Source organism: Trachypithecus francoisi, unplaced genomic scaffold (genome assembly GCF_009764315.1).
Source record: "Trachypithecus francoisi isolate TF-2019V2 unplaced genomic scaffold, Tfra_2.0 Lachesis_group0, whole genome shotgun sequence".
In the NCBI taxonomy this organism is placed as follows: domain Eukaryota; kingdom Metazoa; phylum Chordata; class Mammalia; order Primates; family Cercopithecidae; genus Trachypithecus; species Trachypithecus francoisi.
The window spans coordinates 88,540,696-88,562,112 of NW_022681453.1; the positions used below are offsets into that span (position 1 = coordinate 88,540,696).

Below are 21,417 nucleotides of genomic sequence, written 5' to 3' on the forward strand. Positions count from 1 at the left end.
TTGCCAATTAAAACAGAATTTTTTAAAAAAGCACTCTTAGGACTTTGCTTAAAAAAAAAAAAAAGTTAAAAATCTTTATTGTAGGCTGGGCATGGTAGCTTATGCCTTTGGGAGGCTGGGTTGGGAGTATTGCTTGGGGACAGGAGTTCCAGGTTATGGTAAGCTACAATCATGCCACTGCACTCTAGCCTGGATGACAGAGACCCTGTCTCAAACAAGTAATAAAAAAAAAATTAACTGATCGAATTAAGGCACACATTTCAAAGTTAGAGAGGTGAAAATCAAGGTATGATAAGTATAAAAAAACAGGAAAAATCCTTTATTGTTTCTTAACATGGGCAACTCTCAAAAATTTATTTTGGGTGCCCTTAGACTACACATCACAAAAAGAAAGGAGAATTATACCTTTAGCTAGATGGTCAATTAACTGATCACCAGTGATCTACACTTCTCTTGCACAGTATAAGTTGTGCAAAGTGGCTGCTCAGCCAGGGACTATACTTCTCAATCCATCTGCATCTTAGCAGAGCCATGTAACTGGGTACTGACCAATGTGATAAGGGCAGAAATGACACACACCATCAGGCCTAGTGAGTAAAATCTCCCATATGATTCTTCATACTCTGTCTTCACTCATCTGCCCGCCAATGTCAATGCCTATGGTGAGCTTATAAGCCATGTGTTGAAGGTAACAGCTTCTTTCAGCCTGGATCCCTGAAAGATTTCTCAACTATTAAACCACTTAGATTTTAAGATTTCTATTATATCTGCCGGCATTACTTTAAGCCAACCCTAACACAGACAGAGAAAATATTAGTGATAAGAAAACCAGGTTAAGTAGTGTCAAGAGATGGTAAGAGGTAAAAGTATTTAAAAACAAGGATGGGGTGGGTAGTAGTGCTAAATAGTGAGGTCAAGATTAAATACATTGCAAGTAAGTTCAACAGTAAAAAAACACTGGTAACCACCTAAAGAAAAAATTTCAGCAGAGATGTTAACAAAGAAGGCAGGTTAAAGAATAGGAAATATAGTCTACTATTACAATTCTACTTGGTGTGTTTGCTGAAACGTTTTTCATGCAAAACCTATTTCCATAAAGAGAATTTTGTCAACAAATGTGTCTGGGAACACTGCATACTACAAACTTCTGAAAATGTATATAAACGTATTATAATCTGAAAACTCCTAAAGAAACACTTTTGTTTTTGCTGAAACCAGCTTTCCCATACTTAGTTGGCCATGAAAGCCTTTTTCATTCCATGCATACTAAAACCTTTCATTTTGGGAAATAAGAATAGAAAAAAAAATTTTTTTAGGCTAAAAGAAACCAGAATTATATGGACAAAAGGAGAAAATAATGCTTGTAAAAATGTATGTGAAAATGTTCTAACACTTAAAATTCCCTTCTAATAAACCACTTAGCAATTTTTTTTTTTTTTTTTTTTTTGAGACAGAGTCTTGCTCCATCACCCAGGCTGCAGTGCAGTTGAGCGATCTCAGCTCAATGCAAGCTCCGTCTCCCGGGTTCAAGTAATTCTCTGCCTCAGCCACACAAGTAGTTGGGATTACAGGTGCATACCACCACGCCCGGCTAATTTTTGGCATTTTTAGTAGAGACAGGGTTTCACCATGTTGGCCACGCTCATCTCGAACTCCTGACCTCAAATGATCTGCCTACCTCGGTTTCCCAAAGTGCTGGGATTACAGGCATGAGCCACTGCGCTCGGCCCCACTTAGCTATTTTTAACTGGTAAGAGAATTATAGTAACTATAAGAACATCGCATTCAATACAAGAAAGGGCTCAACTACCATGGAGGAGAGGACGGCAAAGAGTCCAATAAAAATGGGCAAAATAACACATACAATACTTAAGACTTTAAGGTCAGGCATGGCAGTTCATGCCTATAATCCCAGCACTTTGGGGAGGCCGAGGCAGGATTGCTTGAGCCCAGGAGTTTGAGGTGACACTGAGCTATGATCACACCACCGTACTCCAGCCTGGGCAACAGAGGCTCTGTCTCTCTAAAAAAAAAAAAAAAAAAAAAGGACTTTAAAAAATAGATTTAAAATACTCTTACCTTCATCTTTATACTTTATTGTTACTTCATCATTACTCAGAAGTTTTCCTCTGAAAACTCGTTGCATCATTAGCACTAATTCATCATAAGTAATATCTTCATTATGAATAGGAATTCGCCGAATATCCTCCCCAAGTTGAGCTTTGATGATTAGCTTCCCACTCAGATCCAACTGTCCGTTCATGGTGGACTCCAGGATGTTCTATACACACAACTCTAGAGAAAGACTGATAAAAACGGTTTTGATAACTAAACAACAAAACGTACCTTAAAAGTTGAGAGCAATGCTACTGTTAGATGCTAAGAAACTCTGGCCTCCAAAAGATTCATTATCCCCATGTTACCATCTTTATGTTAAAATGGTCTGGAGGCAACATTATTTTAGGGATAATAAAATAAGCTTTTATTTTATGTCTACTATAATGTTTTCTCATATTTAACTGTTCATCTGACATTACCATTTAGATTTTTCTTACTATATCTAAATTCCTGATCTCCCACCTAAAACTGCCTCTCCTATCGGCCTCTTTATTCTGCTTCCTTTGAGTTGTGTAAGACAAAAAAATCTTGATCTCTTTTTCTCAAACCTTACATCCAAACTGCCAATAAAATATAGTTGCCACTACCTTTAAAATAACTCTGGGGTCCAACCACTTCAGCACCTTCACTGCTATCAACTTGACTCAAGCCACCATCATCGCTTGCCTAAATGACTGGAAAAGACCCCTAACAGTCTGCCTGCTTTTTACCTTTGCCCACTTTTAATCTAGTCTCACCACTACAGTTAACGCTGTTAAGTAAAACCTAGCATCATTCCGTTCAAAACCTTCCAATGCATTCTCATCTCAAAAAGCAAGACCTATAAAATCATCTGGCCTCTGGTCCCTGGCCAAGTATTTAACTTCATTTCCTACCTCTGTTCTTCACTCACCCCTGCTATACCCATACTTCACGTTTCCCTTTGTCTCGAAACTTTCTGATATCCCTCATATGATTCAGATTCCTTACCAAGTGTTAACTGAGAGAGGTCTTTCCTAACCATCTAATTTAAAATGGCTCCCCTGTCATTATCTTCTTATCCTGCTTTATTTTTCTTCAAAGCACTTAACAATACCAGACATCAAAAATTTGTAACTTTTTATTGTCTTCTCCACTTGATGACAGGAAGTAAACAATTATGTTTTCCGTATTCCCAGAGCCTACAACAGTGCCTAGCAGACAATAGTCATCTAACAGCTGTTAAATAAAGGGAAAAATAACTACTGGCTTCAAAACTCTATTATCCTATAAACTCTAAATGCTAACTCTGAAGACAGAGTTATGTGTGAATACTCAAATAGAGCCTCAAGTTGTTCTAAGAAAGATCTCATGAGTATGTCTTTAATATCCTATGTGGGGTAACTGAAGGAGAAAGGACAAATTAGTAACACCCACCTGAACTGTTTAAAGACTGTCCACTACTGTGCTGCATACTTCCTAACTCTCCCACCTGGGTGGGTGTGTACGATTGGACTGTATACTTTATTAAATAAGGCAGTGTCAAACAACTAGCCACTAAACACTGATTCGTTACAGAATTTTCCCTTAGGTTTTATTTTAATTTTTAATTTTATTCAGTATGACTATCCTGTAATGACTGTATTTTTATTATTTTTTTTTTTTTTGAGATGGAGTCTCACTCTGTCACCAGATTGGAGTGCAGTGGTGCACTATTAGCTCACTGCAGCTTCCGCCTCCCGGGTTGAAGGGATTCCGTGCCTCAGCCTCCTGAGTGGCTGGGACTACAGGCATGTGCCACCACGCCCAGCTAATTTTTGTTTTTTTCAGTAGAGATGGGGTTGCACCATGTTGGTCAGGCTGCTCTCGAACTCTTGACCCCAAGTGATCCACCCACCTTGGCCTCCCAAAGTGCTGGGATTACAGGCGTTAGCCACCAAGTCCAGCCATGACTGTGTAATTTTAAATTCAAAATAATGTTGAAGGTCTCTAGCAAGTTAAATAGTTGCTAGATAATAAGGGAGGATATACTTATCAAATAATGGGTTAATATCTCTTCTTCTCAAGGCCAAGATGTTCCTGAATGTTATCTATAATCGCTCAACATTTCCTAAGCATCAACTCCTTCCTCCTCCTGCCCCAAGAAAATGATTTGAGACATTTAAAGGTGTCCAAAAACTCCTACTGGCCACATTCTAGTTTCAACTTCCTGCCTTACTACTAGCAGCTTTCTGCTTCCTCCTCTTAAATCTGTTATTTCATTAACACCACACTTCTCTGCAATTATTGTTTATTCTTTCCGGGTATGTGAAAGCACTCACCTACTCCCCCAGCATATCAACCCTTCAGGTACTTGAAAAAAGTTTCCATGAATCCTATTATATGAATATTATATATTAATGCCCCACTATTCTTCATATAAATACCCTTCATCCTTTCACCTAACTAGTCCTTAAATTAATATCTCTAGACCCCTCACCATGCTCTGAACAGATATTTTATTAATAAATCTTCAATGAAATGGGTCATTAAAACTAAATATAACACTCTAAGGTCAATGCAGAATAGAGTGAACTGCATTCCACTCTAGAGATGCCATGCTTATCTTAACGCAGAGTAAGAATACAGTTAGTTTTTTACCTGCCAGTTCTCACAATGGACTTCTCATGAAGACAGTGATTAACAGAAATCTCCATACAACCAACTCTTCGCCTTCTGCAATGCTTTCTGCAATGCCTTCTGCATTCAGGAATTACTTACTAAATACCTACTATGTGCCAAGCTCTAAAGTATAATTATTTCACCAAGATGGTAAATATTCCATCTTGTTTGCTCTGGCAGCCTAAGAGTAATAAAGACCTTTCAAAAAATCAATGTATTTGTTACCTTCTCCTTTCTACAAGAAGTGTAAACCAGAAATAATGTAAAAGGAGCCAGTGCTTAGCTTCAGTGAGCTGGTATTATCTATTCCCAGCAGCACCCAGAAAAGTGCCTGACATAGTATTTAAAGACTTTGTTTAAATTTTTTGAAGTATGGGAGAAGAAAGCTGTAATATAGATCAGTTTTTACATCCGATCCTCACACTGTACCTTCTTTATGTAGCTAGAAGTGACTTCGTCAGACACACTCCTAATTAAGAAAAAATTCCAGCTTTGAATATAATTGATGGTATGTTCTTCTGACTGGGGTACGGGTTTGTTGCCCAATTTCAATGGATTTAAAATTTGAAGGCCGGGCGCGGTGGCTCACACCTGTAATCCCAGCACTTTGGGAGGCTGAGGCAGGCGGATCACACGGTCAGGAGTTCAAGACCAGACGACCAACATGGTGAAACTCCGTCTCTACTAAAAATACAAAAATTAGCCAGGCGTAGTGGCGCGTGCCTGTAATCCCAGCTACTTAGGAGGCTGAGGCAGGAGAATCGCTTGAAACAGGCGGAGGTTGCAGTGAGCCGGGGGAATCACACCACTGCACACCAACCTGAGCGACAGAGCGAGACTCCGTCTCAAAAAAAAAAAAGAAAAAGAGTCACGTATTCTTTCCATCTGCCATGTGTTTGCGTGCAAATTCACTTTTTGTGTTTCCCATTGACTCTAAACATCTTGTGGCCAGGAACCAGCGCTTCTTTCCTAAAGCTGTCGTTAGCTCGTGCAGTCATCTCCCCAGAGTAAACACAAAAGTATCTCAAAAGTAAGTGTGCAACAAAAGTTTCCTCTCAAGGTGAAATCCCATCCCAACATTACTTCACATACAGAATTCTGGTACTCGTTTTCTCTTCCAAAGTAGAGACTGGAATTAACAACTAGCTCCTAGAACTGCCAGTAGGAGTCCTACAACAAGCTCTTCTTCCATCTTGTCCCTGCCCCGGCCCCTCTGAAGTCCAGAAATGTCTCGGCCTCTAACTTGTATAATATAACCCTCCAACAGGAACGCTTTTCTCAGCACTGGGAATAATCTGACATGCTCAAGGTCATATAAAAACCCTTCCTCCTGAACCAGGATCTAGGTTCATGGCCATACTTCTGGTTCTGCTATCTGTAAGGGTAAGATCCTGCTCAATTTCAGAGGCAGTGGCTTAGGCACCTCCTGAGTGGAGCAGTTTCCTTTAAGAAACACTAAGTCAAGTCAACTGTAATTATTCTAAACAAGGCAACAGGCCTCAACCCCTGCCTCAGAGGCAGCGTAGCAAGACGGTAAAGATTCCCACCACCAGCGATGTGATCTTAAGTCCTCGAAGGCTCACTTTCAACACATTCGAAATGAAAATAACAATATCTGAATTTGGAGGCATCCTTGTAATGATTAAATGAAATACTGCATCTCAAATACTTAATATAGCGTCCAGCAAAGCAAACTCTTAAAATTAGCTAGAATCATCACTATAAAACCAGGTTGGGCCTCCAGCTGGCGCTTGATTAAGCGTTGACTTAGCCAAGGAACGAGGCTTCAATTCAGTGACCCCAATCAACTTATTCCCGTAGGCGCCACTCTGCACCCTTCCGAGCCCCTTCGGGGATTGGGCGCCGGCCGACCCAGCCTCCCAAAGCCCCTCTCCTCTCAATCCAAACCCTTGGAGACAGGCTGCACCAAGGCATTAGCTGACCCACTAGCCTCCCGGAGCCCCCGAGGCGCGCCTCCTGGCCAGCGCGGCCAGGGGTTGCCTCTCTGCCCTCCCCCTCCGCGACCTCCCTTCCCCTCCCCCTATGCAAGGCCCCGCCCTTCCTCCCTCCGGCTCCGTCCTCCCTCCCGCCCCCTCCTCCCTCCAGCCCCTTCCCACAGCGCCTCCGACCCCAGTCGCCGGGCGGTTCAAGCGAGGCCCTCACAGCGCCTCCTCGTCTCCCGGTCTCCTCGGAGAGAGCGGCCGCAACCCCAGTCTCCAGTGGCCATACCGGCTTGCGGAGGCCGCAGCGCCGCCTCTCCGCAGGTCTCAGCTGAATGGACCGACGCGAGGCCACTGGACTGGGGCGTCGCGGGGAGGCGGTGGTCACTGCCCGCTCTGTTGCCCTCCGCGACCGCCGCACCTCGCTCGCAGGCTCGCGCGGGCCTCGGCCAATCGCGTTGACCCAACAAGCCTAGCGCGAACTCGGGCTCTGTACGTGGCAGGTCGGGGAAGAAGAGAGGCGGGAGCAAGAAAAAAAAAAGCCCTTTGGCTCCTCCTTACTGCGCGTGGACACACCAGGACGCATGCGCCAGGCTCAGGGCTGGCTGGGTCCCGGCTGCCTCGTTCCCGGCTGCCTCTGCCGAAGACTCCCTGCTTTCTCACTGGATGATGGGGTGTAGGAAGCGTGAGCTGCACCGATTCACGCATGCGCGGGGCGTGACCAGGCACTTCCGGTTTTCTCGAAAGCATGTATTTCCGTTTCTCGCCAATGGGCGGGGCGTAGTGGGCTGTTCTAGACTTTTTGAGAGCCGGTTGCAGGTAGATGTCTGTCCAACTTTAAGTGGTCTTTGTCGTTGTTGTTGACCATTGTAGTAACAGATAAAAAAAAAAACCCTTTTCTTTCACAAATCCATTCATTCATCACTGGGAGCCTACGCTTTGCCAAGCCCTGTTCTAGGAATGGGGGTGAATCATTTTGTGAGGAAGGAGTTTCCAATTCAGCAGGGAAGACTGACAGCGTTTAAAAGCCAAGACAAATCTGTAACTGTGTAAAGGACAAAAGCTGGGAAATTAAGGCTAATGATTCCTGAGTGATTTTGGAGGATAAGGCATTTGAGTGTGCACTACGTACTCTTCCCTTCTCCCTTACCTGTTCAAATAGAAATACAGTATAAGTGGGAATTTATAGCCAAGGGGTGGGAGTCGGTCAGTGGATGGAAAATTACTAAGAGAAAATGTCAGGGACAAGGGAGATTCTGGCTAAACCAACACAACAGGATTCTAGATGAAGACAGGCCAGGATAACAGACATCACCTGGGGGTGGTGGAGGATGAGGAACCTGATCAAGGGTGAGGGATTCTTACCATGCTGACTTAACAAGGTTCTTTGCTGAAACTGAGTTTTACAAGAAGATGCACAGATGGACCAAGGAGAGGGCTCAGGAGCCTGAAGTTTGGCCAAGCAGAGAATCTTTGTCACTTCTAAGGTGGAGACTAAGCCGATAAATAAAGCATTTATACCCTACCTGGTCTCCAGTTGTTTACCAGTTATAAGAGAAAAACTTAGGCTGAATTAAATTTAAAGGAGTTTAATTGAGCAACGAACGATTTCACGAACTGGGCAGCCCCCAGAATCACAGCAGATTCACAGAGACTCCAGCACAGCCATGTGGTGGAAGATTTTAGACAGAAAAAGGGAAATGAGGTACAAAAATCGGAAGTCAAGTATAGAAACAGCTGGATTGGTTACAGGTTGGCGTTTGCCTTATTTGAACACTTAGCAGTCTATGAGTGGTTGAAGGGTGGTGGCTGGAATTGGCCAAGACTAGGTTATTGTTACAGTTGCATACTCCTAAGTTAGGTTTTCATTCTTGTCTATTAAGGTAGGTTACAGTTCATCCACAAGGATTCAAATATAAAAGTATGCAGTCCTTCTCAGGCCATACTTAGTTTACTTTAACACCCGATACTCCTAAAGGACCTGGAGTAAATTCAGGTGTTTCAGGGTGAGAAGCTATGTTCTTTTACTACTATAAGTAGTGTGATCTTTTTCAGTTATGTCTCTGAAACTTCTGTTTGAGAGTGAAATAATGTAAATTTAGACTGTTCACTTCTGATTTGTATTTGCCAACAGTTACATTGCCCTTTGAGCAATTGTTTGCAGGGATAAGGGTGTGGAGTACTGCAGAAGAAATGAAAAACAGTTCCTGATTGCTCTCCAAAGAATGTTATTCATTGCTTATTTTTTAAAACGGAATAATACAGATTTAAGGAGATGCACTGCTGTCAGATAATAGTATTATGATGTCATTAAAATGGTTTGGGATGGGGTAAAACCACAACCATGTGGCAAAGTTAAAATATTCCCTGAAGGAAGTAAATTATACTACTGTTATAGTAGTATATTTAAACTAAAAAGAGGTCAGATCCTGAGGCAGGAGATAAGGAGATAAACCTTGGCCTATTATAAGGTGAAAAGAATATCTGCTGAGGATCCCCAGTGAGGGGGCACTCAAGAGTCCTGCTACTGAGGAGAAATAAACTGGTCCCTGTTACACTGTGGTCATCTATATGCTGGGAAGAGAGGCACCCATAAGCTGGCCTTGTGGAAAGTCTGGAGCTCATGGACTCTGAAAGCAACTTGAGGCTCTTTATGTTGTAATTTCCCTCATGCTTCATCCCCAAGCCATCAGTAAAGTCTTGTTTAATGGTAAAACTTATTCCCAACTACTTCTGTGGAACTTGAGAGGTGGGGTTCTGGTAATTTCTCAAGTTGAAGCTGATGCACATCCATGTACTTAGGCTCCCAATAAATACAGGTGATAACTAGTGACAGAGCCATAACCTGAACTGAACCAGTTACCTCACTTACCAAGAACATGGGTCTCTCTTCTACTATGTCTGTAGATACATACTGGCCTTCTTTGCTACATCTAGATGAATCTGGTTTTAAATGAACACTGAGCAGAGTCTTGAACTAGAAAATACTACTCATTTCTTCCAAGTAACTGCTAAGAAAAAAAAAGAAAATACTGCTTAATGGTAGTATATTAAAGTTGAGGATATGTGAAGGAAGGAGAAGCAGTGCAAGGAAATACCTTTGACCCAGACTGTAGCAAGGAGAGATATGAGATTCTGCAGTACACAGGTTATTTTCCATGTTTCATCTGCAGAAGGGTTAAGACTTACACTGTGTTTTTTTTTTTTTTTTGAGACGGAGTCTCGCTGTGTCGCCCAGGCTGGAGTGCAGTGGCGCGATCTCGGCTCACTGCAAGCTCCGCCTCCCGGGTTCCCGCCATTCTCCCGCCTCAGCCTCCGAGTAGCTGGGACTACAGGCGCCCGCCACCTCGCCCGGCTAGTTTTTTGTATTTTTAGTAGAGACGGGGTTTCACCGTGTTAGCCAGGATGGTCTCGATCTCCTGACCTCGTGATCCGCCCGCCTCGGCCTCCCAAAGTGCTGGGATTACAGGCTTGAGCCACCGCGCCCGGCTACACTGTGCTTTTAAGAGAAGGAGTCAACCAACCAACTTACCTACCACCTGCTCTTTCTCCCTGAAAGTCTGTATAGCTAAAACTCCTCACGTGGAAAAGGGGGGAAAATCCTAAGAATGAAAACAGGATTCTCAGACTGGACAAGAAATGAGACAAAGGCTATGAGCCCCATTAGCAAGTTAGATAAAATCTATGTTTCATCATATCCTTCTTTAGTATTTAGTATACATCATTTTGAAAATTTGAGTCATCTTATATACCCTCAGAAGAACCAAGGAAAGGGTGTCCGTTCTTCCTTGGATGAGAATTTCCAGCAAGAAGTTATGTCCCTTGCCGAGAATCAGCTCTGTTGTGGCAGCAGCTAGCTAAATAAGAGAACTCCAAACAGAAGGGGAATCATGAGGACCAAACAGGAGCCAGCTGGTCAGCTCAGCCTCACCTCCACTGGCTAAATGTAAAGATTTGCTTGTGTGAACACGGGAAGCTACCACCCTATGCAGAGATAATGAAAGAGAAAGGTAAAAGGAACGATTTTCTTACTTGGTGCCTTTGAGTGAGTGATTCTTAGCACTAGCTAAGCAAAATGCTTCAACCTGTCCTACCAGCTTCACATCCATGAAGACCCTAAAATGTTTTTGCCTTACCATGGGGCTCTATGTCCAACCTCTCCTTAGAGAAACTACTCTCAAAGGCAGTTCTTTCTAGATTTTGTATCCCTACAGGCTGATCTAGACATTCAATACATAGTTATTGAATAAAATAATGAAAACTAAGTTCCCTGCCACTTTACAGGTCAAGCTCCCAGAAAAAACAAAAGGATCAGCTGTCAACGGGTAAGTCCCTAGCTCCCTAGCCATGTAGGATTTGTCTCTTAGTAATTTGAAATCATTCACTTTTCTTCATTTGCATCCACTGGAGACAGTGCTAAGTTACCTCTCTGCTAAATTACCTCTGTGCTAAATTACCTGTCAGATTTCAAGTTGAAAGAGAAATGGAATTTGAATTGAATTGCATCCTCCCCCCAGAATTCATATATTGAACCACCTCAAAAGGGACTGTATTTGGAGATGGATTCTTTAAAGAGGTGATTAAGTTAAAATGAGGTAATTGGGGTGAGCCCCTAATCCAGTATGACTGATGTCCTTATAAGAAGAGGAGATTAGGACACACAGAGAGAAACCAGAGATGGGTATGCACAGAGGCGAGACCATGTGAAGAGACAGCAAGAAGGCAGCCTTCTGCAAGCCAAGAAGAGAGCCCTCAGAAGAAATCAAACTTACCAACACTTTTATTTCCAGCCTCCAGAATTATGAGAAAATAAATTTCTGATGTTTAAGCCACCCAGTCCATGGTGTTTTGTTATGGTAGTCCTAGTAGACTCATACAAATGCCACAAGATGTGCAAGAAGACATAACTTTTGATCAAGAGTAGCTTTGTTAGGCTCATTTAAGACACCTAGGCCCAATTAGCCGGGCATGGTGTCATGTGCCTGTAATTCCAGCTACTGGGTAGGCTGAGGCAGGACAATTGCTTGAACCTGGGAGGTGGAGGTTGCAGTGAGCCAAGTTCATGCCACTGCACTCCAGCCTGGGTGACAGAGCAAGACTCCATCTCCAAAAAAAGAAAAGAAAGAAACCTAGGCCCAGTGTGGTGGCTCCTCATGCCTATAATCCCAGCACTTTGGGAGGCCAAGGCAGGATGATCACTTGACCCCAGAGTTTGAGACCAGCCGGGGCAATGCAGTGAGACCCTGTCTCTACTAAAAATAAAAATAAAAAAAATTAGCCAGGCATAGTGGCATGTACCTGTAGTCTCAGCTACTTGGGAGGCTGAGGCAGGAGGACCTCTTGAGCCAAGGAGGTCAAGGCTTCAGTGAGTCATGATCTCACGCCATTGCACTCCAGCCTGGGTGACAGAGTGGGACTCTGTCTCAAAACAAAGAAGAAGAAGAAGAAAAAAAAAAAAAGTAAAAGAAACCTAGTTGCCAGAGTCTAGGAATCATGCATATCAGAGACAAAATCAAACTCTGGATACTTGGAGACACTCATGTCTCTAATCTAACATTTATGCCAAGGATCCTGCTTTTAGTCCCTCCATATAAATGCATAAACAGCATTCTCAAAAAGGCATTTCAATAGAGACTTATAATAAAAGATGCTAAGTAAAACTACAATGAGATACTATTTTTCATATATTCATCTGAGAAAAATAGTTACGTAACACTTTGTAAAAAAAAAAGTATGTGGCATTCATGCTTTGTTGTGGGGACATTAGTTTGTATCAATATCTAAAATGCCTTATGACACAACAATTTCATTTACAGTGTACCAGAGAAACGCTTGCACATAAGAGCACACTTATTAATGTTTTGTTTTCAAGTGAAAGACTATAGAGCAATTAAAAGAAATGTACACATGCATACAGTTAGATATCAAAAACATTTTGATAAGTGCAAAAAGCAAGTTTTAGAAAGTTACGTTAGTGTGCAGAAAATAGTCAACATAGTAGCCTGAGACTGCTGTTCTCAGAAAGGCCCACTTGCAAGATTGGCCCTTGGCTGGTGTCTGAGAATTGTATTTTAGGAGTCTTCTCATCCCATTATTTGGTAAGAATGATGAACTGTGTCTAAACTGTTCGTACAATGTGATTTATGCAGAATACCTGCTTTCTTGAAGTCTAGAATTTTGGTACATGCCAGGCAGGTTGCCTATGTGACCAGGCCCCAATAAAAACCCTGACTAATGAATCTTTCATGAGATTTCCTGGTAGACAATATTTCACACATTATCACAATTTGTTGCCAGAGAAATTAAGTGCATCCTGTATGACTCCACTGGAAGAGAACTCCTGGAAGCTTGCTCTAGTTTCCTCTGCACTTCTCCCCATGCAACGTTTTCCTTTGCTGGTTTTGCTTTATATCCCTTCGTAATAAATAATAGCTATGAATGTGAGTCTTTGCTGAATCTAATGAGTGCTTCTAGTGATTCATCAAACCTGGGAGTGGTCTTAGGGACCACTGACAGAGTTCCGTATACCATTGATGTAAAAGAAAGTACATAAGACTATGAGTTGCTATGAGTGTGTAATGTATGTACATATTTCCTAAAATCTGAAAGCTTACACACAAAGCTCATTACAGTGGTTAATTCTGGAGAGAAAAGGAAAAAGACAAGAGGGGCTTGGATTTGGTGGTAATGGTCAAAGGGGACTTTAGCGCTATCTGGAACACTCTAATTTGTTGTTCTTTGTTGTTGAGTTTTTTTTTTCTTAAGGAAAATATACTCATATGTTACTTAGATGAGAAAATATTTTAAGTTAATTTAAGAACAATTTCAGCCTGCAGTTAGATTCACAAAATTTTAGAGATAGCAGGATATTTAGAGTTCACCTAGTCTTGCCAGTTCCTTTATAGAGGCAAAGCCTCAGGTTCTGATGCCTGGGTAAATGGGGTAAATGTCTTGCCACAAGTCACATAACTTATAGCTGAGACCACAACTCCCAGTCCAGAATTCTTCACCCTGCTGTTGCCTATTGAGTACTGGGCTAGAAATATCATTTTCTTTTTTTTTTTTTTTTATCACAAAGGTCCATAAAGTCTCAGTTGTTATATCATGGCTTCATAGCAGCTTATGTTAAAGTTCAGCAAATAATAAAGGTCACACTTCCACGTGTACAGAAGCACCAACTTGCAAGGTTGCAAGAAAAATACAGATAAGAATTGAACTATACTTCTATGAGAAATACTTTGTAAAAGATAGCAGCTTTAGGGCATACCACTCTGCAGTGCTTTTTCTTCTTTTTGTTAAAGGGTTAACATATATGGAATTTTTTTAGAAACATGATCAGTGGCCTGCAAAAGAAATAAATAAACTACTTTCAGTTTCTGAAATAATTCACAAACTGGACTTCAAAACTTTCATATATTGCTATTGGGAGCATAAAATGGTACAAACATTTTAGAAAACTGTTTGGTGGTTTCTTATAAAGGTAAGTATATACTTACTCTATGACTCAGCAATTTCACTACATATTTCTTATTTTTTAATTTTTTTTTAGATTCAGAGATGGGGTTTCACCTTCTTGCCCAGGCTAGTCTCAAACTCCTGAGCTCAAGCAATCCTGCCCTCCTAAATTGCTGGAATTACAGGTGTGAACCACTGCACATGGCCAGGTATTTCAAGAGAGAGAGAATAAATATATCCACACAAAGACTTGTATAACAATGTTAATAGCGCTTTAATTCACAATAGTCAAAACTTGGAAACAACAAAATGCCCATGAACTGGTGAATGCATAAACAAATTGTGGTATATCCAAACAAATACTACTCAGCAATAAAAAGAAACTAACCACTGATACAACAATAAAGATGAATCTCAAAAATATCCCGAGTGAGATAACCCAGACTCAGGAGAGGACATACTATATGATTCGTTTGATATTCTGGAAGAGACAGAACTGTGTGTATCTGATGATAGAAAGCAGATCAGTGCTTGCCTGGGGCTGAGAATAGGGGAAAAGTCATGAAGGAATGTTTTGCAGTCATGGAAACATGTTTAATCTTGTCTGGCACAGTGGTTTTACAGGTGTATGAATTTGTTAGAACTCATCTAATTGTGCACTTAAAATGAGTGTATTTCATTGTATGTAAATTATACATCAATAAAATTAATTTAAAAATGGAAAAAAGCAAACCCTCTACCAAAGCAAACAAGCAAAATGAAAACTAATTTCACCAGTCAAAATTAAGGAACACAAATATAAGACAAAAGACAAAAACAAAAACAAAAAAAGGCCCAGCCCGGTGGGTCAAGCCTGTAATCCCAGCACTTTGGGAGGCCAAGGCAGGTGGATCACGAGGTCAGGAGTTCGAGACCATTCTGGCCAACATGGTCAAATCCCGTCTCTACTAAAAATGCAAAAATTATCCAGGCGTCGTGGCGCATGCCTGTAGTCCCAGCTCCTTGGGAGGCTGAGCCAGAAGATTCACTTGAACCCGGGAGGCGGAAGTTGCAGTGAGCCAAGATCGTGCCGCTGCACTCCAGCCTGGGCCACAGAGCAAAACTCCATCTCAAACAAACAACAACAAAAAACTCCTCACTGATCCACTTTTGATACTAACATTTCCTGTGATGCATTAGGTGTGTCTTTATGTGTACATAGTATTGTGTAACTTCAGAGTAACACTGATTATACGTAACTTTTCAGTGTATGCACTTAGCAGACTTGCAGGCATGTATGCCAATATACTAAATTTACAAATGAGATATAACAATCTCATCTTGGTCTCTGTTCATTCAACATAGTTTGCCCTCTGATTTGGTAATATATTCAAACGGATGTTTTCAAAGAAACTTAATGCCAATTTCATGTACTGTTAAAATAATTGTATTTTCGCCAAGAAATTGTGGTTTAATTGTTAAGAGATAGACTTGTAATATTTCTATATGTCCATATTTATGTAATATTTCTATATTTGTGTTATATTTCTATATTTATGTTGTAATATTTCTATATTTCTATATATTTCTATATTTATGTTGAGTGTTAAAAAGCTTAACAGTCTAATTTGTGGCTGATTCCTAACAAAATTACAAGATTATGATTCTTGGGTATTACTCTTATCCCTGGCTTCATACTTTTTGTTTCTATTCTTATTTTCCCTTACTCCTGACTTCTTAATCAGTTTTTCAGCAACTTTTATATCTTTTTTCAATTACACATTATAATAGGCACATAAGTAAATGAAGTAATGTAGATGACACACATGTAACATTACTTTGAACCTCCCTGTGGTTTTAAAATTGTTTCTAATTAATAATTGCTAATAAAACTTCTCCAAGATGTAGTGTTTTCTTTTTAAGAAAAGGCAGGTGGACACAAAGAGACAGAAAACATTTGAAAGGAAAAAATAATTTTGTCCTGGAACCCCACTCAACTGCTATCTGATGTAAAGAAGGGTTAGAGATGTCATGTGTCATACATGAGTCATTTGATCTCACGTGGCATATTTATGCCACTGTTCTACATTTTAGAAGTTTCTGCATAGTTCTTAACATATTTCTTAATCTAACATGAAAAATTATTCTGCCTGGGTAAAGGCATATAAACTCAGAAAATCCTAAATGTTCTATTAATCTTTTGGACATTTCCAATCAAATCCACAGTAATCATTTCATTATTCTAAAAAGAGAAGAAAACAATAAACTGGAAGAAATATTTCCACCACATTAATAGCTAAAAGACTAAGATCTATAATAGATAAGAAACACAAATTTCTGAGAAAAAATTACAATAGCTCAATTGAAAATGGGTAAAAAATATAAATAAGAAAATACTGAAATAAACAACTATATTAAAAAAGTTTAGGCCGGGCGCAGTGGCTCAAGCCTGTAATCCCAGCACTTTGGGAGGCCGAGACGGGCGGATCACGAGGTCAGGAGATCGAGACCATCCTGGCTAACACAGTGAAACCCCGTCTCTACTAAAAAATACAAAAAACTAGCTGGGCAAGGTGGCGGGCGCCTGTAGTCCCAGCTACTCGATAGGCTGAGGTAGGAGAATGGGGTAAACCCAGGAGGCAGAGCTTGCAGTGAGCTGAGATCCGGCCACTGCACTCCAGCCTGGGCGACAGAGCCAGACTCCATCTCAATTAAAAAAAAAAAAAAAAAGTTTATAGTCCTCCAAATGTTGATGACATTATACATTCTTGCAATGTTTTCTAAACAATATACCAATATACACTAGGGTCTTAAATTTATCTGGTCAAGAGAATTTGGCACATTTATCTGAGTCAAGAGAATTTATCTTAAGGAAATAATGAAAAAGAAAGGAAAAAATATATGTACTAGTTTATTCATCACAGTGTCACTACATGTTAAATATTAAAATGATATAAACATACAGTAATAGGGAAACAATTTAGTAAATTATATTATGCAATCATTAAGAAGACTGCATAATTAGGTAATAAGTGAAAATCACATCATGTATTGTCATTAGTTATGTAAAATTCTTATGAGTTTAGACAAAGCATAGGAATTATGGAAAAATACAAAATAGTGAAAGTTAGGGAATTATGGATTTTGCTTTTGTAAAAGATATGCTTTGTGAATATTGCTTTTTCTACTTCCAGCAAATTTCAAGTGTATAATACACTGTTATCAACTATAGTCACCATGCTGTACATTATATCTCCAGAACTTATTTATCCTATAACTGAATGTCGTACAATTTGACCAACATCTCCCCCTTCCCCCAACTTCCTAGTCCCAGTCCATTCTACTCTCTGTTACTATGAGTTTGACTTCTTTTTAGATTCTACATATAAGTGAGACCATGCAGTATATTTCTTTCTGTGTCTGGGTTATTTCACATATCATAATATCCTTCAGGTTAATCATGTTATTACAAATAGCAGTACCTCCTTCTTTTTAGAGGCTGAATAGTACTCCATTGTGTGTGTGTGTGTGTGTGTGTGTGTGTCTGTATCATAATTTTTTTTATCCATTCATCCTTCAATGGACATTTACGTTGTTTGTATATCTTAGCTATCATGAATAATACCACAATAAACGTGGGAGCAGAAATATCTCTCTGTAGTACTGATTTCATTTCCTTTGGATATATACCCAACAAAGGGATTGTGGGTCATATGGTATTTCTCTTTGTGATTTTTTGAGGAGCATTCATACTCTTTTCTATAGTGGGTGTACCAATTTCAATCCCACCAACAGTGTAAAAGGATTCCCTTTTCTCCACATCCTAGCTAACACCTGTTGTCTTTTAACATTATTGATCATAGCCATTCTAAGAGGTATGAAGTGATATCTTATTGTGGCTTTCATTTGCATTTCCCTGATGGTTAGTGATGTTCAACATCATTTCATATACTTGTTGGCAACTTATAGGTGTTCTTTGAGAAAATGTCTACTCAAGTTCTTTGCTCATTTTTTAATCAGGTTTTTTGTTTTGTTTTGGTTTTGGTTTTTGGTTTTGGTTTTGTTTTTGTTTTTTGCTATTGAGTTATATGTGAATATTTTTTAAAGCTGAAATTGTTACAGCAGTTTCTTCTCTCGTAACCCCCTCCCCGCAACCTCCAGTATGGAATTGTCTTGGACCTCCTCTGAGGAGCCATAGGAACTAAAAGGTTACATTAAGGGGTTTCCACAGAGCCAGAGAGCTCCAGTGTTTGACAGACCAGTAAAATCCAGTTGACACTTCTGTCTCAGGTTTCCCAAACACTTACAAAAAATGCCAAGCTCTTCTGAATGAGACAATGACAAGCTGATAGCAATGAACTTGAGAATGATCTCCCTTTGTTGGTGACAGAAAAAAAAAAAGAGGCAACTTTAACTTTAAAATAGGAAAGGTAAGAGAAAAAGCAATCCAAACTCTGACAGTTTAACAGTGAACTCTGAATTGTCACTTAAGACCCAGAAAAGGAAACCCAAAGGCCAGGATGGTTTGTTCCCCAAAGAAACTGCACAAGCCACCACAACCAAAAACAAAGGCTATTGGGCACTATTATCACACAAAATAAACCAGAAAACACTGAAAGGCACAGCTGCCCATATACAATATCACAGAAACCAGTTCTGCAGTGCCTTGAGTCTCCCTTTCCTGCAATATCCTTTTTTTTAAAGTAAGTCACCTTTCTGCTTTTCTAATTCCTCTTTTTGCTCCTCAACTTCCAAGGCACCAAATAATTTCTTGGTCTCCCTAATTTCTCGATCTCCCTACCGACCCTATTAAAACCCTGCTCAGACAAGGGAGATGACTGACAAGTTTTTTTTTTTTTTTTTTTTTTTTGAGACGGAGTCTCGCTCTGTCGCCCAAGCTGGAGTGCAGTGGCCGGATCTCAGCTCACTGCAATCTCCGCCTCCAGGGTTCACGCCATTCTCCTGCCTCAGCCTCCTGAGTAGCTGGGACTACAGGCGCCCGCCACCTCGCCCGGCTAGTTTTTTTGTACTTTTTTAGTAGAGACGGGGTTTCACCGTGTTAGCCAGGATGGTCTCGATCTCCTGACCTCGTGATCCGCCCGCCTCGGCCTCCCAAAGTGCTGGGATTACAGGCTTGAGCCACCGCGCCCGGCCGACTGGCAAGTTTTAAAGTAGTTCTTTCCCAGGGAGTACTTATACTTTGTCAGGGAGTGTAGTAGAAGTTCTTTAATGTTTTGATGCCAACGTCCCTTCCCTGATGTAAGTTTCCTTTCTCCAGTCCATGATATCCTGTCAACCAAGTCATCTTCCATCCCTCCACTTCACAGTGGGTATGTGACCCAAGCTGGAGCAATATTCCCAGAACACAATGTCTGTGGGTACACGACCCAAGCAAGATATGCCAGTCCTGAGCCTGTTTGCCCTCAGTTCTCTCCTCTCCCTGCACCTGTTGTATTGTGTAATACAGGGAGACTTGGCCCTAGCTCAGCAGGCTGCAGCCAATGGAAGATGCTGATGGGAGGCTGCAGGACAGGAGGAAAGGGGAAGCCAGGATTCTTCTCCAGTTCTTTTTTCTGGGTAGAGCAGACTGTCTCTCTTTGGCTCCAGCTCCCACCATTGGCCCACCCCCTGATTTCAGCCACAGGCCCTGGCTATGGAAATTCTTCTTAGTTTATCTCTCTGGCTTAAGAGAGGTTTCTACTTTCTCATTTTGCTAATCTCCACATTTCCTGCCTCATTCTCCAATTTGTCTCTGAGCTTGTTAAACACCGTGAAACCAACTGTCTGCTTTAAAATTTTATTTTAAATACTTAATGTGCTTTCTTTTTCCCTGCTGGAATGATTACTAGAATTAGAGTCATTCCATGAGATTCCTGTTAGATCATTATGCTGTAAGATTAGGGATGCCAACGGCCAATTTCCAGCTACCTAAACCCAATTTTAGAATGACATCAAACACAGAAGCACACGGAGCCAGGAAACAGAGAGAAAAGAATATCTGGCACATTCTTAGCACACCCTGTGAAAGGATAGAGTTCCCTTATCCCTGTCACAGGGCATGTGACAGGGGTGTGGCTCCCTGGGCTCCATGCCTCCCAAGCAGAACATGTAGACAGGCAGGTGAAGAGGTCGTGGGGAAAGCATTTGGGCCTCAACCCCACGGCACCGTCTATGGGTGGGTGTCTGCCACTCCAGAGCCCAAGTAGTTGTGTGTTACAGTGTGCTTTTTCAGCCTTGCCATCTGCAGACAGCTGGTGTTAATCCGTTCAAAAAGCCCCTCTGCCTTATCGCCAGGGCAGAGGGCCAGTGTGATAGCTTTTTGTATCCTGAGTTCTTGCCTAGTGTACCGGCAAAATCGAATCACACATGGGCTGAAGGATGAGTGCGAGGTTTTACTGAGTGGTGGAGGTGGCTCTCAGTGAGGTGGATGGGGAGCTGGAAGAGGGGAATGGAGTGGGAAGGTGATCTTCCCCTGGAGTCTGGCTGTCCTTGTCCAACGTTCAGAAGCCTCTTCCCTCCTTCTCTGCCACACCACCCCGCCATTCTCCACTGCTCTGTTCCTCTGCTCCTCTCAATGTTCAGCTGCTTATGTGTGTGTTACTAAGGTCTCAGGTTTATATGGGCACAGGATGGGGGTCATGTGGGCCAGAGTGACCTTGGAAAATGCAACATTTGGGCATGAAAACAGGAATGCCTGTTCTCACTTAGGTCCATGGGAACAGGCCCGAGGGTGAAGCCCTCACCAGGGACCCTGCCCTTCTCTACCCAGCACTTCCCTGCCCCCTCCCACATCACTTGTTCTAAATAGACCTGAAGTTAGCATTATCATATATTTGGTAACTCAAACCATGACACTTGAAGGTAAAAGGGGCTGCTAGTCATGCTTAACTCAGAAAAACAGGCACAAATTGGGACTTGCCCAGGCAAACTAAAACATACAGTAATCCTACCAACTCAGTCCTTGGACTTTACATTAACTGATCCATTAAATTACCTTTCACCTTTAACCTAATTTGAGTTGGGTTTCTATCATTAAACTGAAAATTGCTGACCAATGCATGAGACAATGATTTAAATCAAAGGAATTATTTCCTAGTGGTAGGATTCATTTCAGGGTAGACAGAGGAATATCCATGTCCACCTGAATTAGTCACCACAATTGCATGTGGAGCTTGCACATTTATAGCCCAGTATTTCAGCAACATTTTATGGAATTTTAGTTACTATGCCCCAAAAGTGCTAAAAAAAAAAAAAAAAAAAGTGCAAATAAAACAACTGTAATTACAAAGGGAAACACACACACTTA

General features: G+C 41.2%; 1 protein-coding gene across 6 annotated transcripts in view; it reads right to left on the bottom strand.

Annotated features, from left to right (window-relative positions):
• Positions 1-7,372, bottom strand: part of TFG (trafficking from ER to golgi regulator) — a 39,760-nt gene extending 32,388 nt beyond the window's left edge. The window contains exons 1-2 of one of the 6 annotated variants that reach the window (XM_033211468.1): positions 7,254-7,372; positions 2,080-2,306 (exon numbers count right to left, since the gene is read on the bottom strand). In XM_033211468.1, coding sequence (XP_033067359.1) covers positions 2,080-2,263 — 184 coding nt within the window. In that variant the 5' untranslated portion in view covers positions 2,264-2,306; positions 7,254-7,372. Of the gene's footprint in view, positions 1-2,079; positions 2,307-6,410; positions 6,680-6,866 lie in introns of those variants that run through there. The other 5 variants (XM_033211470.1, XM_033211464.1, XM_033211466.1 and 2 more) reach the window with 5 other exon arrangements.
• Between the last annotated feature and the right edge of the window lie 14,045 nt (positions 7,373-21,417).